The sequence below is a fragment of the Calonectris borealis genome, chromosome 2, assembly GCF_964195595.1.
Source record: "Calonectris borealis chromosome 2, bCalBor7.hap1.2, whole genome shotgun sequence".
NCBI lineage: Eukaryota > Metazoa > Chordata > Aves > Procellariiformes > Procellariidae > Calonectris > Calonectris borealis.
The window spans coordinates 62,739,314-62,754,736 of NC_134313.1; the positions used below are offsets into that span (position 1 = coordinate 62,739,314).

Here is a 15,423-nt window from a genome sequence, read left to right on the forward strand (position 1 = left end):
GAGTTAACCTCCCATTCTCTAAAACAGACCTCTTTATGTATCACACCACATTACAGAATACTGTTAATCTTCAATATGTTAAATACACTAGGCAAAAAAAAAAAAAAAAAAATTGAATTTCTCGTGGGTTCTACTTCAAGAAAGTGCATTTGAGACAGCCAAACATGTCAATTTTGGGGGGAAAAAAAAAAAACACAAACAAACCAACCCACAACAAAACAAAACAGAACGGAAATTTTGTGGAAATTTAAACCATGCCTCCTGTGATACGAGATACCTTATAAAACATAGGTTGGAGCTTTTCACTCATAAACATTTAAGAAGGAGATAATTTAAAACCTGTTGTTTGGTGGGTTTTTTTGGTATTATTGGGTTTGGGATTTTTTTTATTTAGGGCCTTCCCGCACCCTGAATGAATATGAGGCTGTAAAATGGACTTTGCTAGGAGACTACAACCTACCTTTTGTAATTACTAGCATGTCTGTGACAACAGCACACTCAAGGTAATTTCTTTAGTATTAGAATAATTTTGAACTTTAAAGGATTTCTGTTATCCTCTAATTATAATGAATTTGCTACAGTTTTCAAAAGCAATGTGTATTCAGCATATATGTCAAGAAGAGTGGGGAATAAAGTTTGCATGCACTCTCGACAACTCCAATGACATTAATAGGTTGAGACCAAATCTTTGGAGTTTCTGAAATATAGAATTAAGGCATATTCTCAGAAATGAGGAAAATCAGAGAAGTCAAACCTCTACCGGGAAAAGAAATCTGAAATGTTATTTGGTAATGATGCAGGTGACATGTACTATTAACACTTTCTCAAAAAAATCACATTTTTTCTTAAGTAGATAGTGTTGGTATCTTTTGTATCTTTTCCTCTGCCACCCAAAGATTTGTTCATTTTGGCATTTCTGTGGATTGTGAGTTTTGCAGACCATGAAAGCAAAGGCAAAACTCATTCAGCATCTGCAAGTGGAAAGATTTATTATGAGCAAAGAGGATGGCTGAATTTTTCCTCTAATACCAAACTGAGTATTTCAGGTATAGTAGGAAATCTATAGATTTCCCCTAACTTCAGATCTTATTTTGAAGCCTTGGTTTCAGACTTTAAGGAAAGGAAGAGGAAATATAACAGAAATAGAGTGGAAGGAAGATTTCACATTCCAGTGCACCTGGAGAGATTTATTCCCCACTTTTGAAGAGGTATTACCGAAAAAAGAAACCAAAACAACAGAATTACAGGTGTTTTTTAAATTTATCTTTTTATTGTCAGTCAGGCAAAGAAATTCTCAGCAAATACCTAACAGAGACTATTGAAACTGCATAAAAACCAAGTCACTGAGTTATGACCACTCTACTACAATATCCAGGCAAATATTTCTTCTACCATACTCAGAATTACTATGTAGTTGATAGCGTTGGCATGTTCATAGCTACCATCTGACACCACACCTTTCCAAAATCCCCAGAAGGTTACTCAATCTCATCTCAGAGCATAGGGGTGTGAACTACAGTGATACTACTGAAATACTATTGCTACATGACTGAAGATTCTGCAGCACCAGCAAAATTATCTTACCACAAAACCCCACTAACACTTGCTACTAAAAATAATGGAGCACTAGAGGAAAATAATGGAGGGATGAGAAGTGTTGTCAATAAATCCAAAATTCTTGTGAGCAAATCCAAAATTCAGGGACAGTTCCATTATGTATGATTTCAATTCCTAAAACATTGGGAGAAGGTTAGCATTGAAATGGTACCAATTATCAGAAGAAGATGTAATACATTTTCATTCACCTTCTTAACCTTTCAGTTGAGAGGGCTGGGTGTTGGAAAGAAAGGAAAACGTCATACTTCCTTCTCTAGTTCAGGTCTGGTGACAGAAGTTTCCTAGCTATATTAAATCAAAAAGGCACAGCCTTGGAATTAGAGCTTTTCCCATGAACCTAAATGCATGCAATATATATGAGAAAATTTTTGGAATATGCTACATTAAAAACATTCAGTTGTGGAAGCTAATAAATTGGTATTAATCATTCATCGAGTTTTGCAGCCTTTCTAATCTGACCTTTGGATTCCTGATACTGGAACTGTAATACATCAAGAGTAGTAATATTAAATTTATTATAATTGGGTTTTTTTTAAGCTCTTCAGTTGATTTGTAACAATTTAGTTACTCTGTGATCTCCACAGTTTTCACTGCCTCATAACCAAGGAAATATGAGTGCATGCAGAACTGACCTGAGCCACAATACCGGGACTCAGGGGCCCAATGTCTGTTAGGCGAGATGTAAGGCAGGTCTGCCACCACCTCTTTGTAGCATCCCAAGGAACAGCACATTTCATGCAGGGAGAGATTTGCAATGAGTGCTGTAGTCCTGGGAGATCTGAGAAATATGCATTGTAAGAAATCAAGAGAAGAGAGAGTGAAAGCACATCATTTATAAAACAGCTTGACCAAGCAAGTAAGTCCAAATACCTGCACTGTACAACCATTGTCATGACAGCTCCACGGGGAGCACATTCATTTGTCACTTCCACCATACCGTATCTCAAGACATACGAATATTACATCAAATGCATCCCTCAGCAGTCGGCTAGCAGCCTGCTTTCTGGCACATCTCAAATGCGTGGATAAATACTCAGGACTACGCAGCTGCTCTCCATCACCCTATTTCTAACCTCTTTCAAAGCATCTGCATACGGGCTTTAATTCTCTGGCTTTGGCTTTCCCCCAGGTTACTCTCCATTACAGGTATTTGCGTTTGAAGTAGGAGAGAGTGCTCCTCCCCGGGCTCCAGGGCGTGCGGGACCCTGCGTGGGGCAGGGTGCTGCTGGAGGGGCGCGACCCAGAACGGGGCAGGGTGGCATAGGCAGAAGGAGAGGTGGAGCGGGGCAAGGTGGTGTAGGCAGAGCGGGACAAGGTGTTGTAGGAGGAGCGGGACAAGGAGCTGTACGGAGGGCGCGAGAGCGTGCCGTAGGCGGTGCGGGACAAGGGGGAGTAGCTCGAGCGCCCCGCGGGGCTCCACGCTGAGCGGGAAGCAGGAGCCCACATGGAGTGGGAGCCCGAGCGAGTGGTGGTGTCGCAGGAGGGGCCCCACTGAGGGCCGCACACTGAGCGAGACCCTGGGGTGCCCACGACCCGGGAGACCGAGCGAGAGGTGGGGGCGCAGAGGGAGCGGGCCGTGGCGGCTGCCAGGGGGCGCGGGGTCGGGGGGCACGGGAGGCAGGCTGCTGACGAGTCCTCGGGGCGAGTGGCGGGCGAGCTGGCAGGGCGAGCCCCCGCGGACCCCAGCGAGACGGAGGTGGGGGAGCACAGCGAGTGGGCCGCGGGGGGCCCCACCGGGCGGGGGGCCGGAGAGCACAGCGAGTGGGCCGCCGGGGGTCCCACAGGGCGAGGGGCCGGGGAGCACAGGGAGCGGGCCGCCGGGGCGCTCCCCATCTGCAGCCCTGCTGGGGTGGCACTACGGGCGGCAGAGCGGGGCACTGGGGAAGCTGCTGGACAAGGTCCTGGGGAGCACACGCCGTGGGCTACCGGGGCGCTCAGGGGTTGGGAGGGCAGGGTGGCCATCGGGCCACACGGAGGCTGGGCGGTGGGAGAGGGCGTGGAGCCACAGACGACGTGCGAGATGGAGGCAGCAGGCACTGAAAGGGGAGCTGGTGGTGCCATGGGACTGCCGACAGCGTGGGCTACTGAAGAGCACACGGGGTGGGATGGCGGAGCAGACATATGGGTAGGGACTGCCTGGGTTGCCGCAGTGGGACCGGAGCCAGCCATGAAGTGGGTCAGCAGGGCACTCACCGCATTATTTGCGGGGACAGAGACAGAGTAGGACATCGGCCCCCCTCCGCCTCCAGGCTGGTGTGCAGGAGCAGGACCTGTCTCAAACACCACGTGAGGCATAGGGGGACACACGGGGTTGGATGTTGGGGCAGGCATGGAGCCGTACACGGACGGAGGCATCGGGGCGCACGCAGCTGGAGGCACAGTCTCGCATATGACACGGAAGCCAGGGTCACATCCCAGGTCGAAACCAGGGTTGGCACTTGGATTGAAGCCTTGGTTGCAGATGGAGTTGCATAGGGGATGGCCCGCAGGGAGGTACACGAAGTCGTACACAGGCTGGCCTCCTGCACTGCAGTTTGGGTTGCACACTGGGATACATATATATTCACACATGGAGTTGAACGCAGGGTCCGCCACGGGGACAGGCCCAGAGCTGTTCATGGGGAGGGAGCCGTTCTCACACACCGGGAGTGACCCGTTCTGGCTGACAGGCAGGGTGCCGTTCTGGCCTGCGGGGCAACACACTTCGGCCTTGGCGCATCCCTTGCAATAGGCAAACTTGTGGCATCCGAAGTTGGCCAGGAGCCGGTGGCTGCCAAGCCTGTAAGGCGTGAACTCTACGATGGTCCGTGCCTGTTGGTTGGATGCCAGTGTTCCCAAACTGGATCAAGAGAAGGAAAAGAATTAGGACCCTGGGTAGCTCAGAGACCTGAAGCGCTACAAGATGAGGGCAGACAATTATGTTTGATTTGTTACAACGTTTTCAGAGACAAACTGTTATGACGACTTTGTTATTTTTGCCTTCCTCTAGAAAAACACATTCTGTGGTGTGAAAAGCATGGTAATAACTTCTGTCCCAATAGAAGATTTGGAAAAATCCCATAGTCGGTCTGTAATTGGAACTGGAAACTCATTCATGATATTTTCTTGAATTCTTCAAAAATGTAGCACCCTTCTGCCTCAAAGATGTATCTACTGCTTCCCATTTCCAGTAGTCTAAGTTGGATTGGGCAGCTTTGTGGAATCGAGTTCATTATTATTCAGTGAGAACAATTCCTAATTGCTTCCCCCCAAAACTAGTCATACTTCTGTCAGTTCTCCTTGTCATGAAGAACAGCAATGCATATTAATGAACAGCTACTTTTCCTAGGATGTTATAGCATCCTGGAAGTTTCCAGCTTCCTGTGATTAAGGTGTTATGAGCTTAGAATGCATATTGCTATTTTTCACTGTCGTTTTCTAATTGTTCACGTATGTGGTGCCAGTTCATGAATATGCAGAGGAATGCTATTATAAACGCAATAGGATTATAAGGGATGGGGGACCCAGCTAGAATTTCTTGTAAAGAAAAGAGTGTTTTCCCTTTCAGGCAGAAATTTGAAACACACACTTTAATCTTGAGAAAAGTGAAGCAGCAGCATATCTTGCCAGCTCTAAATGATCCATCAGTTTCAAGAGGAGTGAGGCTTTTAATGGAGTCTCAAAGTAATAAGGGGCAAAAAGTCCTGTTCAGGTCCTAAACACCAAAAATATCAGAACTATTGTCTTCCTCAAAACCTGCTCTGATCTAGCATACCTTAGTCAACCAATATTATCCCCATTTAAATAATTGATGATCTTACTCAATGGTCATTGGCTCTTTGAATAAACCACAGCCTTCTAACGTCATTACGCAGTTCTTCATATCTTCTTGGAGAGGATTGCAGAAGGAGATCTCTGCAGTACATGGTACTTTCAGCCTGGGCTGGCTCAGTAGCTAGTCAGAAAATAAGGAAACACATTTTATGTTTTGCAACCCTTACAAAATTAACAATGAAGTAAATAAATGTAAGAAAAAAAAAAGAAAGGAAAAGGATTATTCATACATGTTTCTTTCTGATTTTCTTCTGTGAACTCTATCCATCTGTCTTAATCAACTGTTATAGATTTAAAATCACACTGATCTTGCTAAAATAAAAAAGACAATAAAAGAAAATAAAAAAAGAAAGAATTTCAAGTTTATCAGCATTGTACCTAGAAAGTGGCCAATAAGAGTCCCTAAGTCTGTTCCTTAGATCACAAATCCCATAATTAAAGTTCTTTACCTTTACAATAACAGGTGGCCTGTTGACCACGATATCCCGGCTCACCATCAGAACTTCTCCACACTCTGGGTCTGAGACAGCAACTACTTTCATAATGTTGTGATCACAGAGATAAGGTCCATATTGACTATATGATATACACAGTGGAATTTTTTTCACTGTAAGACAAATGTATTTTAATTATTTTTTTCTGATTTTTTAACTAATGTTTCCACTTTCCTTCCTCCTAAAGTTTAACTGTCACTTACAATGGCTTAATTAAATATTAAGTTATCACAGCATCTTTGAAAACAGACATGATTTTTCCTGGCTTAGGGTGATACATTGCTACCTTCAACAACCAACTTCACAGTTTTCAGTTAATATAATTACATCAGTGCATTTACAAGGAGGTTGGTTTATTATTATTATTCAAAATTTGGAAACTTTCATTCCAGTGTAATTCTTAAAGCAATAATTCAAATGTAGCCAAATTAAAGCTTGGTAAAACAGAATATTAATATCAGGTATGAAATTTCATCTTATAATTATGCATTTTAATTAAAAGGATCATTTTTCTTCCAGAAAAAGATATTAACCATGAAAACAAGTGTTTATGTTCTGATACACCTTTGCACTTCCCAGCATATGGTATATCTAGAAATAATTTCTTTAGTGCTCAAAACAAATGTTTTACACTGGCTAATATCTTCTGGCCAAAGGAAACAAATTGCTTTTCTGATAGACAGCTGCAACTTTATCTTTGCATTGAATATGCAGAATCCAGAATTGAACTTTCAGCAGAAATAATTTTTTAAATGATCATAAGAATGTCTAAGCCTTGAGAAATTAAGGAAAGACTATGATTTACCTGTCACTATACATGTAGTAATGACGCTGTGTTGATTTTTGAGTGATTGCCCAAAAGTGAATTCAGCTGTCAGTATTTAACATTGTATTCATTTCACTTCCCACCACTATTAGGAAGGCTCCACTAATCCTAAAAAACAATCTATCTCCTGAAAAGAACAGTGGACAAAAGGGTATTAGACAAATTCACCTTCTTACCTTCCCTTGGACCCAATGTGACATTCACACTGTCTTTCCAAAATTGGTCCATTGGGCAACCACTGTAGGTTATTATTTGTGCGCACAAATTGAACTTCAGGTTTTTGTTTTCACTACGCAAATTTTCAAGCAGCCAGTGCAGTTGGACATCTTCACCATACATTGGGCAGTTAGCCATCTTTAACCTCATGTTAACACCAGAGTCACTCAAAAATGGGTTTTTCAGGGATGATAACTCTCTCTCAATATGACAGTTGGAAGCATTGCAGTACCCTGGGTGAATTCTTCTATAAGCCCGGTAATAGGCTTCTTTGTTTTTCACAGAACCTGTTGAAGAACATACATGATAATGAATCTGCTGGAGGCACAAGAAGTCATATCTACTCAAATAATAAAGATAATTAAATTTCTTCCTCCTCCTTCCTGAAACCTAATGTAGTGTCTTGGTGTAGAACAAATCCACCAGATAATGAAACACAAGATTTGGTAGTATGAATGCATAGAAGAAAATAAATATCTCAGAAAAGTATTTTAAAAAAAATTTACTTCTTTTATTAGTTAAATTTTAAAATGGTCATGTAAATCTCAAAATGTATAGTTCGTGCAAAACTCAAAATATAACTCTTTATAAGGGCTAGGGTGAATATGAAATGCTACCATGTCTCTCAAAAGGCAAAACACACCATTCAAACAAAGAAACTATCAATTGTTTTCTTTTTTGTTCCTGTTCAAAAAAAACCCCAGAGCTTGCAATTTTACAATCAACTGTGATCCACTCTTCATTCCTTTAGGCAATTTTGCTGGTTGAACTCCTCCCTATTACTAGAAGATGAAAATCAGTAATCAGTAGCCCAAAGTAAGAACAGTAGAATACCCTAATAATGCATGAGCTGAGTAAGCACGCATATTTTCTGACAGACCTCATACAAGAAGCAACAAGTAAGAAGTTAATCCTGGGTTTAAAAGAAATTAAGGTTTTTTAGATGATATAAAGTCTGCTAATATTTTAAACTACTGTACCAAAACATGTATATACGAATAGTGGTATTAAAAGGGCTAGAAGGCACGTCTTATGAGGAATGGCTACGGATTTTGCGTTTATCTAGTTTGGAGAACAGGATGCTGAGGGACAACCTCATTGCTCTCTACAGTTTCCTGAGGAGGGGAAGTGGAGAGAGAGGTGCTGATCTCTTCTCCCTGGTATCCAGTGACAGGACACGTGGGAATGGCTTAAAGCTGCGTGAGGGGAGTTTTAGACTTGACATTAGGAAACATTTCTTTACCGAGAGGGTGGTCAAACACTGGAACAGGCTTCCTAGAGAGGTGGTCGATGCCCTAAGCCTGTCAGCGCCTTAAAAAGAGGCATTTGGACAATGCCCTTAATAACATGTTTTAAATTCTAGTCAGCCCTAAAGCAGTCAGGCAGTTGGACTACAAGATTATTGTAGGTCCCTTCCAACTGAAATATCCTATCCTATCCTAAATGGATGTAATTACCGTGTGTTTTGTTTGAATCGTCTAAATATGTTTAGAAGTTTAAGAATCAAGATCTTTGAACAGAAAGGCATCGTCCTCTTTCTCAAAAAAAGACAACCTCAAATAGTTCTACTCATTTTAACACAGGACAGATTACATCATTGATAGTTTTATATTATTATAATCTAAAATTTCCTCTAACCCATTTAATGACTTTCCATCATACCTAGTTCATACTTGTAAGTCCCAGTGATATCTTCGAATTGCTCACTGCCAACACTCTTGGTGATTAGATGTTGTCCGCATGGCCAAGCGTCACAGAAAAATTTTGTTTTTTTGGCATTGTTTTGGGAAAGCCAGCCAACGTAGTTTGAATTTACTCGAGAAAACACATGATGACCATCATAGTCCAAGTCCAGTTCCCCTTCTCTGATGCTTCGAACCCATGTAGGACCGCTGCAAGCTGAACCTAAGCCAGGTAACAAAAATGTTATAATAGGTTGTAAACTGAATAGTAGAGAAACTCAACAACATAAGCTGAGGAAAACAGTTATAGTTATAGTAAACAGTTACCTCTGCCCGTTTCCAAAGGTGTTGGATCCAGACACTGCCAATCACCACAGCATTGATTTAGGTCTCTGCGAGCCATCCAAGATTCATTCCAGCAGTGATATCGCCTATAGGATGCAGGAATATAGGATTAAAGACATCCCTTGAATCACCAAGTTCAATGCCTTATGATGGAGGAAAACCATGTCAGAGAGAACCTTTTAATCAACTAAAAACTCTCTATGACTTAACACTGTTAATTATGTTTGGGGACAGGAGTTGTTTATTTTGCTTTATATCACTCAGACTGGAAATTTGTTCCAGGACCCTGCAGACCTGATTGCAAAACATTCTTCTTATAGCCCTTTTTTTTAGTTGATAACGTGCCAACGTTCTTTTTTTAAACTAATCTATTTTCCTAACATTTTCCTCCTGGTTCTTTAGAGGAAAATCACATACTGTGTTAGTCTTCTTTTTAATGTCTTAACAAAGAATAAACCCTTAAGTCTTTTGTGCTAAAATAAGATCCTCATTAGGGAAATGCTAAGTTCCTTTAGTTTTTCAGTTTGACCTCATCTTTTTGACACTGTGAAAGGGCAGAAAATTCATTAAAAGCTCTCACAGATGAGACTTGGATAGAAAAAAAATTCTGGTGCAGTGAAACTATGAACATACAGGCCAAGGGTGAAAACACGAAATTCTGCTATGATGAGTGATAGTGTCATAGTTATATGAACATGAATTGAAAGGTTTACAAGAATGAAGCAATCCATGATAAGGAACCTCAGGAAGACAACATAATTATCAACCAAGTGATTATGACTGAAGATAATAGTCCTAATTTGTGATAAATTTTCCCTTGCATTTCATGATCTACTTAATATTTTTACAGCTACTAAGATTGATGGCTTTATTCTTTCAACTGAGAAGGATAAGCAGGTAGCATCAATTCTCACACGGGTTTTTTTTTTCCTTTTTTGAAAATGTAGATTGAGCAGACTGCCTCTTCAGTAATTTCATGTTTTTGAAATGCATTATTAGGAAACTGAAGAGCCTTGCTACACCAAAGAAAGAGACACACTGATCTGCTAGATTTATACTAGTCTTTCTATCATTTAATTTTTGACAAAACCAAAAGAGCTTGTTTATTTGTTATTTACCATAGCTTGTCTTTACCACACAGGTTTTTTCCAGTACAGTCAAAAATCTCATTGATACCAAGGGGATTCTCAATTGAGCATGGAAAACAGAAGTTCGTGACAACACGGCTTGGAATTCCCAAACACCTCATCACTGTAAGGAAAAAAAATATTCATGAGTCATTACCAATGGTAATATTCATGAGTCATTACCAAAGCAAATCCTTCACTTATTTTATAAGTAATTCTCCTATATTCTACTATGCAATTATATAAACACAATGAATAGGAGGAAATATTTAGGATGCAGTGATTCTGTCTTCAAAACTTCTTTTCAGTAGTTGAAAAGCTGTCTGAAAAGAGCCTAGCAGAAAGGAACGGCTTGTTACTCTTCCAGCTTTAAAAAAAAAAGAAAACAAACAAAACCAGATCTGTTGTAAGTTCAGAAATAATTAACCTGATCCTGCATTAATGAAACACTGATTTTTTTTTGTAAACAGAGTGTAGTGCATATAGATTCATCTATGGAATATCAATTTAATTCTCTTCAATGTAGAAGCAAGTTCAGTAAATAAATGGTATAAAGTTGGAACTCAAATTTTTTGTCTGTAGACTTTAGTTCACTATTATCTCATCCTTTGCAGTAAAAGAAGATAGTAGCCTGCTGCTGTTATGTTTTGGAGGAGACATTGCTAGAGGTCTTTTCTTCCTGTTCATAACTTAGTATTTTTCTCATCCTTCACACCTCACCCAAGGATAAATTTTGGCTCCAGGGTGCTGCACTTGCTCTGTATTTTAATAAAAGTTGCAGCATTGATAGCTGCATGGTATAAAGTATAAAGGTCACACAAAAGACAGTACTGCTTTCCTTCTTGCTGTTCACGCTGTATAGGAAAGCAATAGGTTGATAATGAACACCATGTTAGGAGCCATGCCATATCATAACAAGACAAAAATATTCCATTTCTTTTCTAGTAAAATGCTTATGAGTAATATTCATCCAGTGGTTTTTAGGGTCAGAGGGTTTTGATTCTGGTTTTCTCTTTTCCTTTTTGGATAACTAGATAAGGGCAGACTGAAATATCATACCTGTGCACATTACTGAAGCAAGAGACCCACAATACGCATATCTGACCGGCCTGCATCTGCCATTGTACCACTGCTGAAGAATAGGGACACTTCCATTCCAGGAAAATGGTTTTGTTCCTTTCAGGTAATCATTGTTTTCTGGAATCTTCATGATACTGTTAGTGGTATGGCTGCTTATCTAGAAAGAGAAAAGAAAAGCCACTTTTTCAAATAATTTACTACGTCTTCACATCCTAAGCATATCATAAAATCATCAGAGATAAGTGTTACGAATTAGTTTCTTCCTGTGAATCTGAGCACAGAAAGGATTTTCCCTGCTACTCGTACTGTGTTAGATTACAGTGCAATTTTTCCTTCTATAAAATAATGAAGTGTGACCCAATCTATTCAGAAGTCACACACACTAGAGATCTTACCATGTGATTTACCACCATGCTGACATGCACAGGATCATTGCGCCAACAATGGTCACGATCAGAGCCATGATGGTAACTCGCACCCATGTCTAGGATCTTCAAGCAGATATCCAGAATCCCATCTTCAAACTGAGGAAAGAGAAGTTAACACAGGCATCATGGTATTCTGATATTGATAAAGTTCCTTTCTTGTCAATAATCCAGTCATTTTCAAGTATATGAGCTGCCCTCTATCCTCCCATGTCCTTTTTTTTTAAATCAAGCTCAGCTCCTAGTGGTCTGCATGGTTTTGTCTATCTGCCTGAAGGAAAATCAAAGGGAAAAACATGTCATTTTTGCTTATGTTTGACCAGTGGAATAATTTTCCTTCAGAAGCATAATATTCTGTTTCACTTTTTCCAAGAACATTCTGCATTTTCCTTAATTTTACTACAGAAAGCTTCCTTCCAGTTGTTTGGGCTACAGTGAGATTCTCAAACATTTTGTTTTGTGCATGCATAGTCTGGACTGGTCCTAAAAACCTTTCGCACTCCATAACATCGCATGCATTTCTGAAAAAATATGAATAACACTTCATTTATCCATATATGGATGACAACTACTTCTGAACAAGTCTTCAAAAAATACCTGTCCAAAGTGCCATGGTCGAGAGGTAATATGCTTATGAACTCCTTCATACAGTATCCCATGTTCATTCAGAACATATTCATCTCTATGGGCCTGATTGTCCATATATACAGGGTCATCTGGAAAAGATGCAGAGCTATCAGTCAAACAATATGTACATTTCTAGCACTTCTGTATCTTCTACTTCACTGGATCCGTCTTTCTTTTCCTACCTGTTTTTGATTTATATTTTTATACTTTTAAACATTTTCAAGGGTGCGGGCTCTTTAAACACTCACAGACAATTCATTTCTACTTACAGCTAGATATTACCTTTATTAAGTCTCTCCCTGCTGTAGTACACCTGAATTACAGAGCTTGCAATTTATCTTCACACTAAGCTGTTCTAGGAGTCACACACTGTGCACTGAGAGTTGTGTATCTGGTTTTGATCAAATCAAAAGCACAGACAATGTGCATATTTGCCATGTAATGATTTTAGCAAGGTCATACAGACTCCAGAATTCCTTGCTATCAGAACCAGATATACAGAATTTCATTTGTATTTGTACTATATTATTTCATGGTGATACCACAGAATTCACAGAATCACAGAATGGTTGAGGTTGGAAGGGACTTCTGGAGGTCATCTGGTCCAACTCCCCTGCTCAAGTAGGGACACCTGGAACCAATTGCCCAAGACCACGTCCAGACGGCTTTTGAATATCTCCAAGGAGGGAGACCCTACAACCTCTCTCGGCAACCTGTGCCAGTGCTCAGTCACCCTCACAGTAAAAAAGTGCTTCCTGATGTTCAGAGGAAACCTGTATTTCAGTTTGTACCCATTGCTTCTTGTCCTGTCAAGACATTGTAAAAGTGGGGGAAAAAAAATTACACTACATCCCTACTACCATTAAGAAACCAAATCAAAACACTGGCTTGAACTTGGAGGAAAAAATAAAAAATAACAAAACAAAATCCCTCCTTGTTTCTCATTATTTCTGTGTCTCCATCCCTTACTTACCTTACTTACCCTTAATTGCAGCTAAGTAATAAATATGTTCAAAATTTTTACTCGTCACTAGCATTTTTCTTAAAACTATCTGATCATCACTAGAGTTCTTACCTGCACACCAAGGGTTAAAAAGGACATAAAAATCTCCAAGACATCGCTGATATGTGTGACCACAAGATGTGATTTGCATATTGAGAATATAACGGCCAATGCAGGCGTTGGAGGGAGGAAACACGCTGATATTGATGCATTTGGGCTGATGAATTTTGTAGGAAGCACTCCAGCAGGTTTGATCTAGACATCTGCCCATTGGGAAGGTACATTTCGTCTCATTTGATTCGCAGGGTCTGAGGCCTTTTCAGAAAAATAAATACAACTTCAATCAGACTAAACAAAGCACATGTAAAAGGCAAGTAATTTGCTTAGCCATCATTTGCAATGCAAAGCTCCCAAGGGTGGATTTCTTTTTCACTTGTCACTTCTGTAGCAGAGTGAGAAAACTTTATGTGTTAGCAGAACTGCCTGAGTTAGGGGAAGGTAGTCTTTTCACACAGAAGATGAATGAGTAGGTACTATTTGTCACTGAAGACTGTGGGAAACATTAATTACCAGCAAAGGACTGGGAAAGACTACACAGAGTTTGGGAGTGACTACCTGTCTCCACGGTGAAAATGGCCTGGTCCACGGAGTCATCCCATTCCCGATTTTGGAAGCGAGCATAAAAGCTGAAGGCTTGCCCTCTCCTTATTATCTGTCTGTCAGTTCCGAAGAAATGAGTATTATGAATTTGGCAGTTGGAAGCACAGTTCAGGTCGACTTCTCCCAGCTCAATGACTGCAGGATGGAGAAAGGAACACAAAGGAAAAAACAGATAATTCAATTCGCATCATTGGCTGACGTCAAGATTACATGAAAGAGGAGATAATGATGAAAGAGATAATGTTTTGAAAAATTCATTCAAGAGTTTGTTCAAAATTCAGCGACACTGAGATTGAGACATACATCCATAAAAGTATCCTTACAAGTTTATCACTTCCCTAGCTTGCAGGTGGAAACTTGTATAACACTTTGATTTATAAAGCTGTGCTACAAGTTTCACATCTTTTATATAGTGCCTTCTCGCTTTATAAATACCTGATGCTGAGGGACGGTATTAGTATCTCTACTTGAAAAATTGATTTTGCGTTGTAATATTCTCTCCACATTACAACACGCTGTCTACAGTTACTTTTCAACCACAGCTAGACAGCGAAAGTTTTGCACACGCTATCAGTTGGGAGTTGTTTTTTATACAAGCAATAAAATAATAAAGTAAATTGAAAATATTTGATAACAAACGTAGGTGTTTGTGACACCAACGTAGCTTAAGTGACACTCCAAATGAGTTATGAAAAAAAAAGATAAGAATAAATATCACCCAAAATTGTAAATACTGTTAAATATGCATGCAAATGTCTCAATCTGCATTTCCCAAAGTCATAAAAGGTTTGCAGACATCTTTAAGGAAATTAATGGAGAAGGAAATACTCACAAAATGTGACATTTAAAAAAATGCTGACAATCTATCCCAAGTGCTATGATTAGGTTGACAAAAATCTAAGCTGATCCCCCCTTAGGCATCCTGCCTGGATATCAGTCATTTAATAGGGGTAATTATGATCCTGGTGCCAGAAGGATGGGTGGCAACACTCATTTTTTACTTATTTGCATACAACTTTTTATTTTCAAAAGTGCTTCACTCTAATTGAAGACAATGGGATTCACAGATTCTCAGCAGTTTTGGAAATTGTGCTTACTGAACTACAAAGTCTTGTATATTATTTTAATTCTAAAGGGTTAAGTTTGGTCCTGCTAAGCCTGCAGAACAACGAAACAATGCAACTTCTCTAACTATATTAGCACTAAGTTGAATACAGAGTTGTCATTTAGGGGAAACTAATTTTTCCCATCCAGAACCAGGGTGTATCCACATAAAAGGAGACTCATAGCTAAGCCCATGGGACTGGGACACTTTTAACATAAACCAGTGGACTTTCCCAGGATCACATCCTGAAGTAAATCATAATTGAAATGAATTGGGAGAGAAGCGTGGGCAGGAAAAAAAAAAAAGCAGCTTTTTCTGATTTGTTTCCTTGAACAAAAATAATTTCATTTTTCATCTAACCATGTAAATTTGGTAATGAATTGGTCATTCAGCCCTTCAGTAA

General features: G+C 40.1%; 1 protein-coding gene across 1 annotated transcript; it reads right to left on the bottom strand.

The window, feature by feature from the left end:
• Positions 1 to 6,791: 6,791 nt before the first annotated feature.
• Positions 6,792 to 10,510, bottom strand: LOC142078344 (protein-glutamine gamma-glutamyltransferase 5-like). Its single transcript, XM_075140808.1, has 5 exons — positions 10,112 to 10,510; positions 8,976 to 9,079; positions 8,629 to 8,871; positions 6,927 to 7,253; positions 6,792 to 6,877 (listed from the first exon to the last, which is right to left on the bottom strand). The coding sequence occupies exons 1-5, from the start codon at positions 10,240 to 10,242 to the stop codon at positions 6,792 to 6,794; spliced, it is 891 nt and encodes a 296-aa protein (XP_074996909.1). The 5' UTR covers positions 10,243 to 10,510.
• Between the last annotated feature and the right edge of the window lie 4,913 nt (positions 10,511 to 15,423).